The 23,702-nt window shown below is 38.6% G+C and overlaps 1 protein-coding gene across 1 annotated transcript in view; it reads left to right on the forward strand.

Annotated features, from left to right (window-relative positions):
* The first annotated feature begins 17,227 nt into the window (after nucleotides 1–17,227).
* khdrbs3 (KH domain containing, RNA binding, signal transduction associated 3) overlaps nucleotides 17,228–23,702 on the forward strand; it is a 166,547-nt gene continuing 160,072 nt past the window's right edge. The window contains exon 1 of the mRNA XM_051670212.1: nucleotides 17,228–17,576. Coding sequence (XP_051526172.1) covers nucleotides 17,486–17,576 — 91 coding nt within the window. The 5' untranslated portion in view covers nucleotides 17,228–17,485. The remainder of the gene's footprint in view (nucleotides 17,577–23,702) is intronic.

The raw sequence follows: 23,702 nt of genomic DNA on the forward strand, positions 1-23,702 counted from the left end.
TCAGACTGTTGCTTTTTTAAAAGCAGGGTTTTAAACTAATTTTGAGCCACTCCTATCCAATCTACACCCCTTATAAAAGACTCTGTTGTTGAATTAGTTTAGAAATGTTCTGCATTTCTGAAATTGATGCTAACTATTACTGTAGATATTACTGTAGGGAAAATGTTGAGAGAGATTCTCATTTCTGATGACACAAAAGATAATCACTTATTATTAAGTATTCCAGTGACATATTTGTTTAGTCAGATTTGCCTGGTATGCCAACCAGTGTTTTCAACCAGTTGTCAAACCACTGACAACCTAAAATCATGTGTGAAACTCCTTGAAATTAAAGTAAGTTTTACGCAGATTAAATTTAGCCTGAAATTATTGTTCAAAATGTCATGTCCACATGTAATCTTGATGCTGCCCAAAACAAAAAAGTAATGAATGTAGATTTGACGCAATTTTAGCAGTTTCTGGGCCCATTTTTATAGATGTCCATCACAACAGAGATGTTCTTTCTTTGGGCTAGTTCACTGTGGCAACTACAGAAAGTTCCTCACAAATTTCACTCAATATTCACTAGAATTCACACGAAAGAGGCATCTCACCATCTGCAGCCTGACGGGGAGTTTTGACAGCCACAACTCTTGAATTCACACTCTCCCTCCATCTCTCCATCTCATTCTCCTCTTCACTCCTCACACTCTTCTATCACCCTCCTTTCCCCAACACCCTTCTGGAGTTTGATGGAAGTGCAGATTTCTCCATCTTTATTCCATTGCGCAGAAATCCTGACAGGCCAAGACAAGTAGGTGTCCCCTCAAGGCCTCATTTAATGCTTACAATGAGAGAAATATGTTAATTGCATTTTGAGTCACCTCTACTCTGGTTAGGCTTACTTATGAAAGGTTGAGATTTTGGAGTGACTACTGGAGAAGACCTCCGTTTGTGTAATTTAATTAAGCCCGCTATTTCTCAGCCCGTCATAAGAGGAGAACCTCCATGTAAATGTCCATGGTGCCAAGAATAATTGAATCTATGAGCAGAGAGGTTCATTTGATTTGATTTTAATTAATTTAGCAGATGTAGTGCAGAATTTCATGTCCTCATTTTAAAATAGGTTAGGATGATGGTATTTCATTTTCAAAGTCAGAGTGAATTAGAGCCTGCCAAAACCCAACCTGATCCCATGAAAAGTACGTGACTGTGACAAAATGTTTCCAAAATAATATTATGTGGTTTATTACACGTTTAGCAGCCGTTTTGAGCTGATTTTAAAGTTTAATTCTTACATGAAATCAATAAAACCGACCTCTCTACCCTAAACCTTAAACCTAACCGATAGTTTCATAAAAAGCAAATGTTTTTAACCTCGCGTCTTTGTACGTACAGAATGCGCATGTGTCTGGAGTTATTTGCACTAATTACATTTTACACTTAAATTTTGAGCCATTGCTGTCACGAAGAAGTGCTAGAAAAAGATGTAATTGCAGCTAAACATCAGGAGATGAAGATAAAAACAACAACAGTGGATGTGCAAGTCAAGAACGCACATGTAAGGAGGTATGGAGAGACCTGCATTTGTATAACTTGAGTCTGAATCAATATAAAGACATCTTTTTGAGTCTAAACTCCTGAAGAGAAAGTCCGGTGTCTCATAGCAGTCGTAGCATGCATGTGTCAACCGCCTGTTTATCCACGCACAGTCCGTGACCCATAGCCAGGGTGTCAGCGAAATAATTTGCTATAAATTATAAAATTGTGCTGTATTATTAAAAAGTGCATATTTACAGATGGGGACCACTTGCGCCAATAAAACAAGCATACTGTGTCCATTACTCCCACCCACGTTAGCTTTGGGCCAATAGAAACTCTGATATGATTGCGACACATCACGTTAATCTGTCATGAATCACTCACTTCACTCAGAGAAAACAAAACCTCTCTTCACTCAGGGCGCAACAAACCGTTCCTGCTGCTACTTACCTTGGCTTATTACCTAGCTAACTGGCGAGCATGGAGAAATATTTGTGTAAGTCCACATCGTCAAGTGACGCTAAGCCCAAACTAGCTAAATTGAGAAAATATAGCGACAATACTATCGATGTTAACACAATAATACAGTATATGTTTGGTTTTATTGAGAGCAGCGACGGGAGACCAAAATGCGTCATGTGTCTTCAGGTGCTACCGAACAAAGCCATGAAGCCTGCCAAGCTAAAGCATCTGATTACAAAGCACCCAGAATATAAGAGTGTATAAAATATAATAATTTTTCCGTCAAAAGAGTGAGGAATACATCCACCAGAAAAAACCGATGGTGAACCTGGCCACAACTTCAGAGAAAGCACAGAAGGCTTCTTATTTGGTGGATCAACGGATTGCTAAAAGTAAGAAGCCACACACAATTGCAAAAAAACTCATACTTCCAGCGGCCGTTGAAATGTGTGAAGTTATGCTTGGTACAGAGGCAGCTAATAAACTGAAAGCTATACCTCTCTCAAATGACACCATGTGGAGGAGAATTGAAGAGACCTCGGCTGTCATTCAGTCACAGCTACTGGATAGATTGTGTTCCTGTAAGAAATTTTCTATTCAGTTGGACGAATCAACAGACATTGCCAGTGCGGCTCAGTTGATTGTTTTGGTCCGCTATCCATGGAAAGGGAAGATTTTGGAGGACTTTCTGTTCTGCAAGGAGGTGCCTAAAAGGACAATGGGTGAGGAAATATTTAGACTCCTGGATGCTTTCATGACTGAAGCGGGATTGAGCTGGGAAAAATGTGTGGCCATTTGTACGGATGGTGTGGGGGTGATGACGGGCCGAAAGAGTTTTTAAGATTAAATACATGAAAAGTATAAATGCTGTTGAGTCCAAATGCAATTTGAATTAAATGACCCTTTGTTTGAAAGTATATAAGTGGTATTAACATGATTCAAATTGAAATGTGTTTCTGTTTATCACTATGAAGCAGGTCTGAAGTATTTAGGTTGAAAAGTTTTAGAATACAAATAGTTCCAATGGCATCTATGAGTACAAATGTTAGTAAGCATATGCTTAATCAGTGTTATGATTATGAGGGGGGTCCTTGGACAATGTTCTCCCCTGTAAGGGGTCCCTGGCCCCAAAAAGTTTGAGAACCCTTGATATAAAGTATACTTTAACAGGCTCGCGGTCGACTGTACACAGACGCTGAGCGTTTGTGTCAAAATGGATGTATACCTAAGGCTTTATTCCCTCACGCTAAAAGTTTGTTTTAGTTATTTCATTGTTGTTTTAGCGCCTCTAGTGTTCTTTAGACCAGGAAAGTGCAATAGATACAACAAGCCATGTAAAAATAATTTTGCAAAAATGTAGGCATAGTAACATGATTCTATGAAACCAGGTATACAAAACCTGTTTTGCTTCACGGTTCCCATTTTCCAAAATGTAAATAGTTAATGAGCATCAATTAATAAATAGCTCTTCTCTTAATGGCCAAATATGAATTGAGAAAAAAGAAGAGAGGGAAAGAGTATTATCTAAAAGTTAACATGAAATCAAAATCAACCATATTGACTTTCTTAAAGCACGTCTTATTGTGTACTATTCATTGTTGTATTTTATTCATCAAAATGTAATGTCTTGTTTTGCCTCAGAAACATCTTTTGTTTTCAGCGGACGTCACAATTCTTTCCTGCTTTTCAACTGTTCAACCTTAAGCCCGGTTTTCAAAATCCAATAATTTCTTATGGATAAAATCAAGTTTCACCCTACATTTTTTGTCACTAAAACTCTTTCTTCACTTCAAAATGCATCAGAGTGCGTAAGTAAAATGGGTTCTGAACACTGCTTAATGGTAAGTAAGCAGAAAAGCAATGAAAGCCAAGCTAAAAAACACAGTTGTGCAAGCTTCATGCAGGTGGGAGGAGGCTCAGTGGAGTATGCAGAACATTATGGGATTTTGGAGAATATTGCCCTGACATCTCATGAGTTTGTGCATTTAATCTGAGCATCTGAAATGATATAGAGCTTCAGGAGCAGTATTACCACCCTCCAAGCCAAAATCATACAATTACAATTATCATATGAAATGTCAAGCAGAGACAGTTGACAGGTCGTCATATCGTTCTCTGTGAGGTGCCGAGAACAAGAGAGGTCAGGATATCAGGTGGATCTGTCTCAACTCATTTAGCTGTGTAGACAATAGCTAAGGCAGGGCTTTGAAAAAGTAAAGGGTACAAAGTAAGGTTCGAGTTAGTTTATAAATATAAATATAAATATAAATAGTAAGAGCGAGAGAGAGAGAGAAAGAGAGAGAGAGAAAGAGAAAGAGAGACAGTTGACCTTGTGAGCACTCCCAGTCTAGGTGCCATTGATTTGTTTACCTTGATTGAGCTGACAGCAACTCATTACAATTTCTTTTAGGGAATGAGAGAGAGAGAGAGTGTGAAAGAGAAAATAGAGAGAGAGAGAGAGCAAAAGGGGGTAAAGTGAGGAAGGGAGATCAATGTTTGTGATGGATCAGGGCAAGAAGTATGCAGAACATTATGGGATAAGAAGAATAAGAATAAGTATGTGAATCCTTTGGAAAAAGCAGTTTTTTTTTTGTTGTTGCTTTTATTGTTCATAAAATATGATTTTATCAAAGTCACAAGTATAGACAAAAACAATGTGCTTAAGCTAACAATACACAAACAATTATAATCTTTCTTTTTTTAAATAAATGTATATTGTATTTTATAATCTTTCAACATTTACAGTGCTTTGGAAAAAGTAAGTGAACCCTTCGTTTGAAAACTGGTCGATCCTCCTTTGGCAGCAATAACCTCAACCAAGTGTTTCCAGTAGCTGCGGATTAGACCTGCACAACATTCAGAAGGAATTTTGGACCATTCTTCCTTTCAGAACTGCTTCGGCTCAGCCATATTCCTAGGATATCTGGCGTGAACGGTTCTCTTGAGGTCATTCCACAGCATTTCTATTGTGTTAAGGTCTGGGCTCTGACTGGGCGACTCCAAAAGGTAGATTTTTTTTAAGCCATTCTGTAGTGGATTTACTTCGATGTTTAGGGTCATTGTCTGCTGCATTTCTACTAAGCTTCAGCTGACACACTTCCATCCTGACATTATCCTGTTGGATATCTTGATAAACTCGGGAATTCATTTTTTCCTCGATGATGGCAAGCGGTCTAGGCCCCGAAGCAGTAAAGCAGCCCCAAATCCTGATGCTCCCATTGGATGATGTTTTCATGTTGGTATGCAGTGCCCATTTTACACCATACATTGTGCTGCAAGTTCTTCCCAAACAATTCAACCTTTGTTTCATTAGTCCACAAAACATTTTCCCAGTAGTGTTGTGGAGTGTCAAGGTGGTCTTTGGCAAACTTCAGGCATGCAGCAATGTTTTTTTTTTTTTGGAAAGCAGCGGCTTCCTTCATGGTGTCCTGCCATGGACACCATCTCTGTTAAATGTTTTCCATATAGTAAACTCATGAACAGAGATGTTAACCAGTTCCAATAATTCCTTCAAGTCTTTAGCTGTCACTAGGGTTCTTTTTTACCTCACTGATCATTCTGCGGTGTGCCCTTTAAGTCATCTTGGCTGGACTGTCACTTCTAGGGAGAGTAGCCACAGTATTGAATCGTCTCCATTTATAGACAATATATGCATATGTAAGCTCTTCGAGCTAACTTTGTAACCCGTTCCACATTTATGCAAAGCAACAATTCTTGATCGTAGGTCTTCTGAGATCTTTTTTTTTTTTGGTCCACGTCAGCAGATGCTTCTTGTGAGTAAAATGTTTGAGATCTTTTTATAAGTCAAAGTAGCTCTAACCCACACCTCCTAACCACTCTAACCAACTCCTGACTCTAATTAGCTTTAGTTGATGTCATAGCCTAGGGGTTTACATGCTTTTTCCAACCTACACTGTGAATGTTTGAATGATGTATTCAGTATGTAAAAGAACAATACAATAATTTGTGTGTTATTAGTTAAATCAGAATGTTTTTGTTCATTATTTTAACTTAGATGAAGATCAAACCAGATTTTAAGACAAATGTATGCATAAATGCAGGTAATTCCAAATGGTTCACAAACTTGATTAAAGTTTTTTTTTTTTTTTTTTTCTTAACTGAGACAAATATTCTGTATTTAAAGGTGCTATAAGTAAGATTGACAACAAGCGTTTGAAATGGGTACTGCAGTCCAAATTCAAAATATTGGAGAGTTGTCTGCCCCTCCCCAGACTTGAAGCTCTTGCAGGTTGCCAGAATGTTGACACTCAAATTAGCCAACTCAGCATTCGTTTTAAAGGATTTCTGGGCTTTAAGCTGTCTCCATCTTCCAAAGGCATCTCCAGTATTTATCCTTGTTTTACTACACCTCTGGTCATGGTGGTTTTTAGATGGATGGCAAGGCTTTTTAGGTCGGGTGGAATCTGTTATCTCTGATCCAGTTCGTTTGCTGGCTTCCATGGCTGCAGCACGCAGTGTTGTTTGACGGTGTCGAAATACTACTGGTGAGTGGGCAGTGGGCGGGCTCACACAAGCCAAAACATAAACAGAAATTCCGGCTCGGAATGGAAACTTCAAAGTAGAATATACTGGCTGTAGCAGTGTTATCGGAGAAGCCAGTATTTCAACTTAGCATGTTTCCTAATTCTCTAATGGCATATTATGGTCATTTTATGATTTAGTACAGTAAAAATATTACATATAGCACCTTTAACCTCTCCTAGAGCTTTTAAGCTACATCCACCAAACTCATTACAGTCTGAGTTGCTATGCCTTTTCTAACTGTTTATACTAACAGTTTCGCCATAGCGCATTTTGAAGTTAAAACTTTAACAGACTTTGTTTAAACTGTCAAAAAAAATTCATCTAGCTTCTATCTAGCTCTCCATCAGTCTATCTTTCATACAAAGTTTTGTCAAGCCAACATCAAAGTTTGCCTGGACAAATGTTATATTGTCATACTGATTTGGATAAACAGGATGGGATGTTTTTGATAGGCAAACCAACCAGTAGTGTAGTTTAGGGCGCAGGCATACGCCATATGCCCACCTATCTTTCTTAGGATTTTGCGTATGCCCACCTAAAATAAGTGATGATACGTATGGCCACCAGCAGTGGTTGAAAGAGTACTGATTTTTTTTTTTACTTAAGTAAAAGTACTGCTGCTGAAGAAATAATTCACTTGAGAACAAGTGGAAGTACTGAGAAATATTGACTCATGTAAGAGTAAATAAGTAGTTTGCCGAAAAACTACTCTAGTAATTACATTACAAATTACTTTATGAAAATTATATTATATATACTATATATGCTTCCATTTTTAGAACACAAAGACATTTTTATTCTTGAAAGAAATTGATGCTTCCTTTCATCAAGGATGCATTAAATTGATCAAAAATACTGCAAAAATCATTAATTGCAAATTATTATTATGGTTTGAAATAATTGTTTTAAGTTGTATTTATAAAACATTTTCTTTACCCATGATTGCAAACATGTACTGTGTCACATATTCCTTACAAAAGCATTCTAAAGTGCTAATTTGATACTGAAGAAAATGTTCTTATTATTAGAACAATTGAAAATGGTTGCGCTACCATGCGGAAATCACAGCACAGTGGGTTTTTTCCCCATTTGCTGAGGTACTAAGTTCTTACACTTGCAAGTCAAATTTTGGTTTTAAAAATAGGCAAAAAGAAACACATTTTTCCTGAAATTCTATTTTCTCCTAAAGTCTATTGTTTTAGAGGGATGAAAGCAATTCCATGCATTACTGTTTTGAAAAAAGAATCTCTAACCAGGATAGAGAGTGAAGTGGACGGCCAGATGCGCAACAAAAAGACAAGTAAATCACAGTCTCTAGTTAGAGAAAAAGACACCTTGCAGGTCCTAAACTAGCAGCTTCTAAATGCCAAAGACCTGCATTGCTGCAAGAGGATTCTTGGACAAACAGAACATCTTAAGAGTACAACATTTATTCAAATAGAAATAGCCATTTATAGCATTCTAAATCTCTCTAAATCATCTCTAAACTACATAATGTGCATTGTGACTGAGACACATTCCTGTTTCAGGTTTATTCTCATTCACGTATGTCCAAGTAGTCTGGCTATTAAGTTAACATACTGTACAAAACTAATATTATGCAGTATCATAGAGGAGGAAATTTATCCTCTATCATATTGCAGCAAATATCCAGTTATGGAATGAGATTATTAAGCAAACTGTTATCAACTCCTCCATGCCAACTGAATAAAATAAGTGTTTAGTGAGAGATATGATTGATTCAAACACTAAAAGTGGTTGTTCTGTATATGTATTATTGTATTACAGTTGTAATAATAAAGTCTTAATTAACATTTTGGTTATTTAACATACTGAGATATTATTATTAAGTAAAATGTAGCATTTGATTGCATTATGTTTTGTGATTTCTCATACCTTCTTTATATAACATCCATCCCTTGTGCACTTTTGGCCTCTACCGGGTGAGGATTTTCAGACAGATAAACAGCAGCACAGGGCAGGGAAGTACAGTACAGCGCCGTGAGTGAGAGTGTTACCCACTAGGACAGTTTATTTTGAACAAGAGGGTGAACGGTTAAGAAATTTAACGTGGGAGTACAATTCCGAACTGATGCGGATTGATAGAAGTGGACAGCCCATCTATATGCGTGATGGTGCGAGGAACCAGATGGCGGGGGAAAAAAATTATGTTCAGTGAAAATTCAAAAGAAGATCGCAATGTATGTAATTGTAATTATATCAGATATTATTAATAAAACGTGGGAACTTGTTGCGTGGGCATTTTCTGTCTCTATATTTTGAATTTTGGGATAATTTTGTTAATTTCAGTGGCATTTTTTCCACCGATTGTCCGTTAATTTCCGACACTATTGGCATTGTATCTTTCTAAGGTATATAAAAAGTTTGTTTTAGACATATAGTAGCAAGTAAACAAGATATCCCCACATATATGTCAAACTACATTGTGTTAATGTTTGACACAGTTTAAACATTGCCTACCTTAAAAACAAGTGAACTTTGATCAGTGGTTAAACTTATTCATATGATTCCCTCGTACCTGAATGAACGGCTCCTTTCCAGAATAAAATGAAATATGCAGAAAATCACAGTATTACAGTTCTTGTATAGCAACAGGGCAGAAAGTCTTGAAGAACCAAGAGAAGAGAGGACATTGGCGGCAGTTTATGCAAGCTGCTGCTGTGTTCATGATGCTGTACCCTGCGGGCTTCCATAGTGCTGCGCACAGAGCGTTTTAGTTTATAAATAGATTTAGCGCTTATAACTTTCTTCTTCCCCAAAATTCTAAAATATTATGTATTTTTTGTACTTTGCAGTTGTGGTGAAAAATAACTGTAGCGAAGTTGAATATTAAATTTTAATCAACTCAAGTAAATGTACTAATATTTATTTATACTTAAAAAAAAATAAAAAAAAAATAGAAAAAATTTTGAAAATGTTGTCAAGTAATGTATCGAGAGTAGTTGTAATTCGTTACTTTCCACCTCTGGTCACCAGTACAATGAGTAGGCTTTTGAGCCGGAACTTTTTCAATCTAATAACATGATGCTGCAGCACCAATGAATAATTTTTTATTTATTTTTTCATTTCAAGGGGCAGGACATTTCCAGCGTCAAATGCTGATGCTGATGCACAAGCAACCCTGGAGTAACCATAATTTGCACTGTAAATTAATTTCCCTGCTAAACATACTGTATGTATATATATATATATATATATATATATATATATATATATATATATATATATATATATATATATATATACAGTATATACATTTAAATGTAACTTAAGCTATTAAACTATGTGAAAATACTGCATGCTATTGCAGTATAGTTTTTGATGCTCTTTGCAGATGCTGGATAACTCCCATAATTACATCAAATGTCTTTTTTGTGTGTACCTTTTACTTCTGTCGGTGGTGCCTTTTTCTCATGATATCAAACCATTTCCAATTTATATTTTAAAGATGGAACACAGTTTAACTATACACAGAACATTATAATACGTGAATAAAACAAAAACCATTCATTCTTACGTAGGCTAAAGCTGGTTTAACAAACGTTAAAGACAGGTGTACAAAACATGGTAAATTGAACTTTCTTTTGATTATCGGATACCTTTAGCACAAATGCTAAGTTGCAGCATTGTTTAGCAATTCAGTTGTTAGGAGACATCTCTGGTGACAGTCGAACACCTAAGCTAATGGGAGTGTTGCAGTTTTGTTTCCTCACATGTCACCTTATGAGCATCTGGGAGTTTAATGCCTTTATGGGGCGAATTCCAATCAGTAGTGATCACCCCTATGCCCTACTCACTACAAAAGACAGAGCTCTTGATGTGGGCATTCTGAAGGGAGCATGACATTACAGTTTAAATGTAGCCATCACTAAAAGTCTTCTGAAAGGACCCTTTGTGAAAAAATTTACTTTCTTACTTTTGTTTGGAACGACCTTTCGAGTGGCATCCCCTTTGCGAAGTGCCCTTCAAGGCCGCAAAAATGCCGTTTGGAAAATGCCCATGGTCAGAGATCGGAGATGACAAGTAGGAATATCCCACATCCGACTGTGAATGGAACGCAGCATAACAAAAGTGATATTGGGGACATAATAACCTATTAATTGATTACCTCATTACCAATTTAAACAATATTCACAAGAAAACAGGTTTTGTTTGAAACATTTTGTTTAAAGAAAGGAAAAATTAAGAAGCACTTAGGAATACTTATTAAAATATTTATAGTTTCAATTAAACTATTTTAAATGTACCCAGTGTAATTGTGAAATCATGTAAAGAATATGAACTAAGTTTCATCTTTAAGGAGAAAAAGAAAAAAAAGTAAAAAATGTGCTGCATAGCATGAATGACCCATGGTCATTTTAGCCACAAGGAGCTAATGTTGCCACTTCAAATTCTTTCATTAGCCATCACAAGAGGAGTATGCTAGCTGTTTTAAACCGTTTTTACTCTACTAGAACGGAGGATAAGTCTTTAGATTTACCTTAGTAACAGTGTCAAAATTGAACGAAACAAAACGAGGTTAGAGAAATTTGGCTAGAAAGTGGTGACTTTCTGTCACATACTTTTTTACTCTAATGACTTTGTAGTGAAAACAAATGCCTGCAGATGTTTGGCTTCTTGTTGTGAGGACAAAAGGATTCACAGCACCCTGGTGTGTCAGTCATCTCCCTTTGGCTGTGTAATTAACCCTGTATTTATGAGACACATATTAAATGGAGAGTCTCCTGGCAGCACCGCCGAGCAGGTAACCTCCCTCTGCTATGATTAAAACAACTCTCTGTCACAATAACGACCCTCCACACGTCCACTGGGACACAGTCGTTTGGCTCTGCATCGAGAAACATGGAGCTCCGTTGCTGCGACCCACCTATCATAACCAACATAACCACTCAGCAAAGTTCAATTCTCATTTTATGGTGTGATATATTGCAATTAGGAGCACAATGCAAAGACAAGCAGCCATTAATGGAACATATTTATCTCGTGTTGAAACGTTGGGGGAGAACAGCACCAGATGGCAACCATATCTATAAATAAGTCATGTTTCAGAGTAGGAGATTAGTGCTTGAGCTTGTTTTTAATGGTCCCTGGCAGAGATTACTCTAGCCCCCCTAAGCTTTGAAATAACCTCTTCTTTTCCCTTTTAGATGAAAACATGTGTAAACTGGTATCATCACGCAGGAGTGGCGAGATTAAAGCCATCCTGCATCCCTGTCACAATCTTCAAATTCTTATCATATCCCTTTTTCCTTTCTCACTTCAGGCTGTTTTTTTTTTCTTTCTTTTTTTTTTTTTTTTTTTACAGATAAATAGACCTAAGATTCTTTACCTTTCCTTTACTTGTTTTATAGATGTAAAATTGGCTCAAAACATTGTAACCCATCTTTGGGATAGCATATATACACTGATCAGCCACAGCATTAAAACCACCTGCCTAATATTGTGTAGGCCCCCTTCATGCCACCTAAACAGCGCCAACCCACATGATATTTTTCTCACCACAATTGTAAAGAGCGGTTATCTGAGTTACCATAGACTTAGTCAGTTCGAACCAGTCTGGTCATTCTCTGTTGACCTCTCTCATCAACAAGGCATTTCCATCCACAGAAATGCCGCTCACTGGATGTTTTTTGTTTTTGGCACCATTCTGAGTAAATTCTAGAGACCAACAATCATCCATGCAATTATCTAATCAGCCAATCGTGTGGCAGCAGTGTAGCGCATAAAATCATGCAGATATGGGTCAGGAGCTTCAGTTAATGTTCACATCAACCATCAGAATGGGGAAAAAATGTGATCCCAGTGATTTGGACCGTGGCATGATTGTTGGTGCCAGACGGGCTGGTTTGAGTATTTCTGTAACTGCTGATCTCCTGGGATTTTCACGCTCAACAGTCTCTAGAATTTACTCTGAATGGTGCCAAAAACAAAAAACATCCAGTGAGCGGCAGTTCTGTGGACGGAAATGCCTTGTTGATGAGAGAGGTCAACAGAGAATGGCCAGACTGGTTCGAACTGACAAAGTCTACGATTACTCAGATAAACGCTCTGTACAATTGTGGTGAGAATAATATCATCTCAGAATGCTATTCTGAGATGTGGGTTGGTGCTATCAGGTGGTTTTAATGCTGTGGCTGATCGGTGTATATATGCCATCCCAAAGATGGTGTTACAGTGGTGCCAAAACCCGGGAGGGAGGAGGGATGCACAGTCGCAGAGTCCTTGCCCCTGCCATCTAGCAGGGGTGCAGCCACGGCCGTCTGCCAGGGGCCGGAGGACCCACTTTCATCCGCCGGGGGAGGAGCAAGTTGGCGTCCGCCAGAGGGCGGAGGAGTGGTTGAGGACCGGGCGACAGTGTGTCTGGGAGCACACTGAAGTTCTTCTCTCTCTCCTCTCTCTCTCTCTCTCTCTCTGTGTGTCTCCGCTCGCCCTTTCCCTCTCCCTATGCCTCCCCTCGTCTCTCCCCCAGATTCACAGGAGGCAGGGTGGGCTACCAGCTGACAGAACAGCCGGAAGGTCAGAGTCTCCCTCCAGAGATGGGGGGGGGGGGGGTCAGTTAGACCGGTGGTGCCCCAGCCTGAATCGGGCGAGGGAGGAGTGTGACGAGGAGGAGGGCGAATCAGCTGATCAGCGGGAGAGCGAGATAAGGGGCAGCCGGAGGTGCCGGATGGAGAGAGAGAGAGACGCATGCGGCCACGCTGCATGTTTGTTTATGTTGGTTTTAAGTTGAGTTTGATATTCAAACTTTATTTTGACTGTTCAGCCAGTTCCCTCCTCCTCCTTGCCCATCCTTTACCTGTTACAGATCGGCTGATCGGTGTATATACATACATGTGCATATACATATAATACCAGCTATCTCCACCCCTGCTGTGCTGTTAACTTTAGCTGCTCCCAGAGCTAACCTTTCCATATTCTCAACCCACTGGTACCTATAAATAAACATTTCATTGATCGCTTCGAGGTACAGTTCCACCACAGCGGATCGCCTTAAAGTTTGGTGTGGATGAGCATAAAACTGCTGATAGATATACATAAAGCTTTTTTTTTCATGAATCAGAGTTATTGAAGCTAGAGTGGGCTTGGCTCAATATACTGTATCCCTGACATTCTCAGAGTTACGCAACCTGTTTCCTCTCAGCCTGCCATCCAATAAGCCCACCTAAACCTCCACCTTTGCATCCTTCACAATCAATAAATATGTTCTAACAACAGAAAAGTTGAGAACTACCTCAGACTGGTACTGTATAATAAGGGAGCCTACCACTTGGTTTCATTTGACACTTAGGATGACTGAGGAGGGTCTTACTGATCTTTGGTGGAATTTATGTTGACAAACATAAACAGATGATCTCAGATGGTAACAGAATTGAGTGAAACTGGTCTTGAGCTCTCAAAACTGACCCAAATGCTCACTGCTGGGATCCTTTGTGGTTACTCTTGAGTTCGATCATTAGCAGCGAGGTGAAAGAGCCTGCTGAGGGTGTGAGCCTCTAACGGAAGATTAAATCTGATTAATCACACACTCCACATGGTGCAAAAGATTGGACACTTTCATCTGCACAGGGAGTCCAGTGAAAACCTGGGCCAAACGTCAAATGTGTCCAGTGAACCATGACATCTTTAAGAACTGAAAATGAGATGTATTTTTATTTTTTTTCAGTAGAATGCACATGTTTAGATTATTGCATGGACCGGTACAAACAGACTGCTCAAAAGGCCACTTAAAAAGGGGTTAGTCTCTGTTTAATTCAGTGCAATGCACTGTAGATCAGTCAAGGCATCACATTGCTGCATTACTTAAAAAATGAAAAACATGTCCAGATGCTCCGGAATAAATTTCTGTAAGATATTCTGGATCGCTGCATATTCAGATCTATTCTGAAATTAATTCAGCAACTTTCTGTATATTCCAGGTTAAGTAAAGCTTACTTGACAGCATATGTGGCATAATGTTGATTATGACAAAAACTAATTTCGACTCATCCCTCCTCTTTATTAAAAAAAGCAAAAATCGAGGTTACAGTGAGGCACTTACAATTGAAGTGACCGGGGCCAAATTTTGGAGGGTTTAAAGGCAGAAATGTGATGCTTATAATTTTATAAAAGCACTTACATTAATTTTTCTGTTAAAATGTGTGTATTATCTGAGCTGTAAAGTTGTTTAAATCATCGTTTAACCGGAATTACAGGGTTTACGCTGTTATGTCGTCATGGCAACAAATTGGATATAACTTTACACAGAAAGTCAAAATGAATTTTTGTGGAAATCAACATTATGCCACAAAAGCTGTTGATTGAGTTTAACTTGAATCAAACCCGGAATATTCCTTAGTTTGAATATTTGATTAAGTGTGTACGAGATGCCCCTAGTGTGACCTTTAACCTCCTCACCCACATCCCAGCACCCTCGCCCCTCCTAACAAGAAAAAGGACACAGAGGTGAATGGATTTTTGCTCTTACTTAATCTGCTTCTCTTTAGGGAAAGCAACCTGAGAGTGCTTTTACCAAAACAATCAATTTTTCAGTGAACGTATCTAGGAGACGCACAAAATGTCATTTTTTTTCTCAGAGTTAAGTACCACATTGCTACCAAACACAATAAAGAACTTGATAAGTGAGCCGATCGCTCCCCTGTGAAACACTTGCTGCATCTCTTTCCTGTGTTCAATCTCTCGTATTACCCATGCATGACCTCATCAGAAGGTTCTGAGCTGGTGCCAGTGTTTTACAGACACATGACTCACTCAGAGTTAAGTTTAGACTTCCCCAGGCAATCTGCAGAGAACACAGATACAGTAAAGCAGCTCTCTTTATTACTCACATTCCTTTTCAGCCATTCATTTCAAAAATCTTAATTTGAGCATGCCTTTGTTGCCAAAACTGGCCGTGCATCTGGCACATCCCTCATGGCTACACACTTCAGTTTTGACTGCCGTCTAATGTTGCTGCGTTTTGACATGAAGGCGGAGTAACTCTGTGATTGGTAAGCCTGCAGCCATGAGATCAATTTGACCCTGCTTGGGCACTAATGCTCTGGGTTAAAAAAAGATGTTAATGTGTTGAGTTCTTTTGACTCATTAGCTCACTAGGAATCACTAGCTTTGTCCAAAACCAAGTGAACTGCCTGCTGTCTACTACCTACATAAGCAGCTGTCTTCTAAGGCCACATGCACACTAATCTCATTTAAAAAAAATTAAAAAATACAATATATATATATATATATATATATATATATATATATATATATATATATATATACTTTTTTCAGTTGCCTTACGTCTTCGTTTTCCAAAGTACATGCATTAATGGAGAGCGTTTCCGAAATGCTGTGTTTGTCAGTGGAGGAAAACACCACTGTAATGTCAATGAGAAGTGTAAAAGTAGCAAAATTAATTTGTATTTGTGTGGACGAGGCCAGAAATGGATAGAAAAGCAGAAATGTAATGTTATAACTCATTGTTTCCCAAATTTTGTCTCTTATGTACCCACACATCACCATCGGCTAAAGTACCCCATCATGGATGCGAAACCAGAAATGTGTTCCTCTTAACTAATTTCATAATGGATATCATTCAGCATTATCATTTATTTAATTAAAGTGGCCATTATTACAATGATTCACTTTTAAACTACAACAAACAATATTGTGGGGGGAAAACAGAAAGACAAAATAGCTTTCTCTCTCTTTTGTTGAGACATCTGAGCACAAGGTTTGACAGTTCTGGGGGCAATCATAGATACACTTTTCAGAGAAACCTAACAGCAAAATTATTTACAAATAAAATACAATTCAAATACAAAAAGTTGTAATTTCTGTTTTAAGGTTTTACAAAGCAAAAAAAAAATAAAATAAAAAAATAAAAAAAAAATAAAAAAAAAATAAATAAAAGAAATTCCAAATCCCCCTTCGACTTGCTTAAGTATGCTCTAGGGTACCTGGTTGGGAATCACTGATTTGGTATGCTTACATACGCAGCTCGTGTTCAAATCAGTTTATATAGCACTTCAAAAGTAGCTTCACAGAAAATAGAAAAAAACAAATAAAGTAAAAGATGTAACATATATCTTTGTGCGTATTCGTCATAATGCATTCTGGAATTGTCTTCTCTGCAAATGATACATCGATGCCTCCTCATAATCGAGATACCGTGAAAGGGTGCTATAACTACCATTTGGAACAGTCTTTGCATCAGAAGCGTACCAATAATGCAATAAATTGCTGTCTACCTAGGCAGCTCACTAGATTTGGGATCAGAGCCAATGTGGTCTTCAGGTCCTTGTTTATCTGCAGGGAGGAATACACAAATATCTTGTTTCCTCCCCTCCACCAATTCTTCAGTTGCATGAATTGAATTTGAAAATCTCTGTAAATTAGTTGCTTATATGCATATCCAATTAAATTAATTACAGAAACTTGTTAAATCAGCCTGACTGACATCTTTTCAAAAAGGTTTTCTGTTGCAAAGATAACATCATTCGCGAGAAATTCCAGCACCTTGGACAATTCCACACCCGCCCCGCCCTCAGGGAATGATTGACATCTGTGCATCAGATATTTCTCGCCAAGCGGCGCCAGTCACAACCAATCAACGGAGGATCTGGGACTTGCAGTCGTTGCCTGTGGATACAACAGGGGGAGCTTCAAAGCGCTTGTTAACAGTTGACAGCGGCAGTCTGACTGGAGGGACGCATTGGTGAATTTCCTGCAGTTGGAATAGAGGTTTGCATTTGCGGAGCGCATTAACAGTAGTTATCTTCAACGCAACTAAAAAAAAAAAAAAACCTTCCTGATTACAATTGCTTGGTTCTTTTTGCTTTTACGACTGGTCCGCATTTTGTCTGGGTTGCTTTAGGACAAAAGCAGGGTATCTTGCATTTAATCGCCAACAACTTTTACGCTTTTTTTTGTTGGACCAAACGCACTGAGCGAGATGGATAACGAAAAATATTTGCCAGAACTGATGGCGGAGAAGGATTCTCTGGACCCGTCCTTCCAGCACTCATTGCGGCTTCTTGATCAAGGTAAGTCGCGCTGTCTCCCCTCTCAAACTCTAAGGGACGAATCTCGTACTTTTGTCTTTAGTTGCGCGACTTTGTGCATTTCGCTGCTTCAAAATGAATGAGAAGGGTCATAACAGTCCGTGTAATTTTTTGCATTCTTTACAACATCACACATATTTGCTTATTGTCACACATTCCGGCATACTATATCAATATATACACAGGTATCCCAGCAAACACAGAACGTTCCCCAAACGGTTATGGGGGAACCAACTCCTAACGTTCTAGGAACGTCCTTTTAAGTTTTATTCTCTTATGACGATACACTAACATTCCAAGAACGTTCTTGATACCAACATTTTTTTATTTGGGCATCTGTTCGTTTGAATAGCTTACATCATTTAGACTTGTTGACAAATTGAGCCGACAAATATCACATTTATTCCTGGCCAAGATTCACACCTGAGTGCCAAACGGTATTATGAACATCTTTTATCTCCTCGCGTGAAAGAACCTACAGATGAACTTCATGCCAAATCGGTTTCCTCTAAATGGACTAGATTTTTTCTAGTAACCCGATCAAGCAACGTATACTGACAGTATATTTGTTTGAGCATTTTCCTGTTCTCGGCGAGGAATTAGGCGTTTTCATTCCTCAAGAGCACCAGCTCAATATTCTCCAAAGAAGTGGAGCGGATTTGAATCCAGGGAGAACCAGCTCATTAATTAATTAGTTTTAAGAGCGGCGCGGAACCGAGGGTGTTAATCAATTCTAAGAACGCAGAGAACGGAGTTGTGTTCTTGTGAAGACCGGTCTTGCCAAGCTACCTGGGTAGAACGTACTCTAAAGGACAGGAGGACGCGAAGCTTTGAGATGTGCTGTGATCTTCCTATTGCAATTAAGCACATTTGAATCCAGTGAGAGAACTACTAGCCTTATCACACCAGTGACAGCATTAATGTCATCACACCAGTGAGGCTTTAAAAGAATAAAGTGTTTAAACATTCGTTATCTCCATGTTTATTACTGTATTAAAAAAAATACCCCCCCCCCCCCCTATAGCTATAACATTCTCAGGAGCCGTCAGACTTTCGCGAGCTTATGGGAAACTCCTGAGGAAAAAACAAAACGACAAATGTCCTTCATCTGCCACCGTAGTACGGAGTTCTTGCACAAAAGTCACCATCCGAAGGACACATCCGGGTTAATTTCCTGCGTTCTTGCAGATTGGAATTGAACTTCGGCAGTGGATGATGACATAGAACGAGTCTATGAGAACGCAAGAACACAAAAGAACGCACATTGAGAAACAACCCGTTTCTGTCTTTGATACCATCAGACTAGAGGTCTGCACGGGCCTTACAATGAAACCCGAACCCGTTCCGTACCTGAGACTGTGTGGCCTGACCCTACCTGGCCCAAAAAATACTGTCACATTTTAAGCCTGAACCTGAAATCGCTTACTATCTCATTTCTTCTCCTAGCAAGTACTGTTGCAATAGGCTATATTTTATGTAAGCATATACGCAACATTCGTAACAGTCCTGAAACAGTAAACATACATGGTTTTAACAAGGCACAGCAGCCCCTTTGTACACTTGAGCAGAAGGGGAAAAAAGCATTGGCTTACCATTTATTTGCTGAAACTTCACTTGGTGCAGAACAATCTGAAATAAAATGAAAAATTGCAACAGTTCCTCTATGCAGCCTGAACTTTTTCAGATTGTTGAATCTTTGTGACAACTGTGCTAAAAACAATCTAGACGTAGTTCAAAGGATGAAACAGAGCGCAGGTGTCTCAACATGTGTTTTTGAACATTTTTTACTTGACGTGGTGTTTAAAATGTGCCGGTCATGCGCAAGACACTGAAGAAAAAGTGAGACATGGTGCAAATGTCAAAGACATTCGTCCAGCATGTGTTTACATAGGAAAACATTGGAAAAACAGAACAGATGTACGCAAAAATACGTTCGGTGTGAATGGCCCCTAACTCGTCCGTTTGCGCGTGTCTGTGAGTGAGAGTGTGAAACAAGTTCGGTAAACCTGTTTATTTTTCATTCATACAAACCCGAACCCAACCCGAACCCGAAGTCCTACTTGAAAAACTGACCCGCACCTGACCCGAAACCCATCGGGTAGATGGAGTGCAACGGAATGGAAAAGAACACGGGTATGTCAAGGCGCGAAGTTCAATCGCTTGACACGTCGGGCTCGTGGCGCAACTCGCTAAAAACGAGTAATTTTTTAATAGTTGGTATATGTTCATATGTAGGAGTGATTGGGGCTAGTTGTCACACTTTTAAAACCTCAGTGAATTTCTGTGTATACTCACACTTTAACATTTTGGTTTTAAAAATGCAAATAAACATTCACACCATTAGGCTATTGCTCAGAAAATAAAGAAAAAAAAGCGAAAGTTAATCTAACACATTTAACACACGTCAGGGGCGGAGCCCAAAGGGTGCCATGGGGTGGCTGCCACTATAAAAATTAGCTTTACCACCCCACTTGCCACCCCAACTCGGACCCCGTTCATGGCGGAGACGGTGTGCAACGGCTTAACCCGTCCGTGTTGCGCATGGTCCCACCCCCCCCGGTCAGACGGAATCCTCCACAAGACAACCCCGCACAACCGCACCCAAACCTCCCCTTCAGACGAACTTACTGTATGCCACCCCTTACTCGACTCTTGCCACCCCTTTGCCACCCCTGGCAAAAAATCCTAGACATTCCAATAGGGTTTGATGTCACACTATATTGGATAAGTTATCACAGTGGAAACCTACCATTAAATATTATAAACATTTAACACTGCAAACAATTTGTGAAACAGCAAAATATTAAAGATTAACACAGATAATCAAACAAATGTTTTGGCCAGCAATAAGTGTAATTAATAAACTGTACAAAATAATACAACATAAAGCACTTGACAACATGGCATTTGTGAAATATAAGCTTGAGAAAACAATTGTTTGTGTAAGTGGACTTTTGAGGAATAGCCATTGTGACAACTTTCCTGTGTAACAACCAGCCCCGGTGTCCACTATTTACCAATAATAATTATAATAAAAATGCAGACGGAATGCTACATGTCTTCTATGTGAAGGGCCCTTAAATTAGAGTAGACTTCCAGTTTTAACATCTACAGGCTGATAACAGAACTATAAATGTTCCTGAAGTAATTTAGAACTTCAATAAATTTGTGTTATCAAATATAAATGTTATCAAAGTTATGTACTCATGAAATAACTTGATGCTGATGCTGAGGTGATTTATGCCTCGTCACACGCTCCAGTGAAAATAACCCACGTGTCTTACTGAGCAAAACCAGCTGGAGGGTCTGCAGCCAAAACCATGGAGCTTCAAATCTGGAGTACTGATGCACGAGGGGTTCTGCGTGTAGCTTTAGGGGTGGTGCAGCTGTTCTTTAATGAAAAATACCTTATGCAATCGAATGTGAGTCCAGGCTGTTTGGTTTCACATTGCCCAAGGGTTTGACCGAAGATGTAGGAGCTCACACAATAAGGCCTATGTGGTTTAATAAAATATTTCTGCAGACTCAGCATAACGTTAAACACGTGCCACTGGGCGTAAGGGAGACTGAGCTTCATTTCTAAAGTCTACAGGGATTGCGATGGAACATGCAGGAAATAGTGTAAAGTCGAATCAGAAAAACACACAACGTCTGTCCAATGCAAGGTCATTCCACTTAAAGGCAACATGAAATAAAAATCAACCCAATTTATTTTCTTATTTTTTAAATGTTTTATTTATTTATTTATTTATTATTTTTTTTTTGCACAATTCATTGTTTTTTTATTTTTATTTTATTAAAATGCATTAACTTGCTCTGCCTCTCAAATTACTTTTATTTTCTGCTTCATTTTGGTTTGTTGCTCACTTTTCATGATCAATTAATTTCTGATGGATAAAAACAGGGTCCACCCTTTATTTTATCTAGTTAAAAAGACTGGGAAAATGTCATTGAGAGATATTCAGATGAAGAAAGCATTCTGTCACTATTAACTGTGATTTCTACAGTGAAATTGGTGTGAGAAAGACAAAGAGTGATAACACACTTTCACACTTTCAGACTCCACACTTTTCTGCCTTATCATCTCTCTGCCTCACAAGTTCTCTCTTTCTCTTTAAGAAATGAGGTGGCCTTTTAGGAGGATGATAGCTTGTAGCTAGAAGCATGAAGACTGAAGGACATCAAATTTATACTTCTATTCAGTTCTTGGACAGTTACTCTCACGAATTGAAATTCCAATAAGAGAAAGAGACAAGGAACTAGAGAGAACCTTAAGCAAGCAAGCAAGAAAGAGACTGCTTCATGGGTTTATTCACTCGTTCATTAAGAAAGATCCAATTTGCAAGTAATTAGCTTACATCTGTGAATGTTTTATTGGCAGAAATCAGCATAGGAGTCCTTGGGTTTGGAGATGTTTGCACGGTTGCTAAATCTTCAGAAAAACTTGACACTCTTTTCTCTAGCGCACCACAGATGGCTTGTGATGTCACATTGAGAAGCTCTTATCTTAGAATCCTTAACTAAGTGATTTAATTGACTGGAATAGAGAAAGAAAAGAGAACTTTCACACATGCACACACACACACACACACACACACACACACACACGTTGGCATTTGTGGTTTACGAGGACTCTCCATAGACATAATGATTTTTATACTGTACGAACTAAAGATTCTATCCCCTAACCCTACCCCTAAACCTAACCCTCACAAAAAACTTTCTACATTTTTACATTTTCAATAAAACATCGTTTTTTTTAAGCGATTTGAATTATGGGGACACTAGAAATGTCCTCATAAACCACATTTATAGCATAATACCCTTGTAATTACCAGTTTGCAACCTAAAAAAAATGTCCTGGTAAACCACATAAACCTGCCCCCCACACACACACACACACACACACACACACACACACACACACACACACGCGAATACCAAATACACTGTTTGCAGTGCCACACACACCACTAAACAAATCTCCACTGGCTGGAAACCGATGCAGTGGGAGTTTTGTTAAACTAAGACACACCAACAGTGAGCAATCTCCCAAATCCTGCATTTTTCTTCTTACATAATTGCTTTAGAGAGGTCTTTTTTAAGAGTCTGTGAGGCACTAATTAGGTATTTAGTGTAATTACACACCATTAAGCTAAAAACCGACCCATAATTGAGGCTTAAATGTGTTACATTTAATGCACCAATAAAGATTGAGGAAACACTCATACCTGAGCTCACATTTAATACTGTAGTTATGTACAGTATATAGCTTGTTCACTCACATATAGGCGTATGTATTTTTCAGTGTGCATGTATTTATTGTAGGTAGGGATGCACCGATACAACATTTCTGATATCCGATTATTTAGACCATTTACAGATACCGATAGTTTGATAGTTATGCATTTTTAAGTTACCTTGCTTTAAATCACTGATACTTAATTACACAGCTTTGATAGAAATTTAAATAATAATGTTATATGTCTTTACATGTCTTCCGTGTTTCACAGTAACTGGTCTCAGCAATAAACAAAGCACTACAACAAAAAGCTAATATTTAACGGACATTAACCGAATTGTGAATGAATGTCCGATTGTTATTTTTTCTGCCCCCTTTTGACAGGAAACAATCGTCCTTAATCATCGTCTGTTTTTAAATGATCGGCCAACGTCCGATAGTGCAGATAATTGCTTTTATCGGCCGATATGATGTTTGACCGATATATATCGATGCATCTCTAAGTAGGGCTGAATATCGCCAACTACCTCATGATACGATAAACATCACGATTCAGTACATTGCAGTGTTTCACTACATCATTATGGATCGTGAAATAGACCCAGTGTGGTCAGCATCACGTGGTTGGCTTCTTTTGTCCAGTTTTTCAGAACGGCATTGAGAAATGCCAACCTGGACAGCCTACTTTTTCATTAATTGAACTGTTGTAAATTATATCAATGAGACAATTCAATAACGTGAGAAAAAGAATCGCAATATATGATTGTAGCAGCATACAGTAGCTGTAGCGTATAGCAAGCAATTCTGCATGTGCAGGAGTTTACCTGTGGTTGTTTATATTATATATTTAAACCTCCCTTTACACA

The sequence above is a fragment of the Myxocyprinus asiaticus genome, chromosome 34 (assembly GCF_019703515.2).
Source record: "Myxocyprinus asiaticus isolate MX2 ecotype Aquarium Trade chromosome 34, UBuf_Myxa_2, whole genome shotgun sequence".
NCBI classification, from domain to species: Eukaryota; Metazoa; Chordata; class Actinopteri; order Cypriniformes; family Catostomidae; genus Myxocyprinus; species Myxocyprinus asiaticus.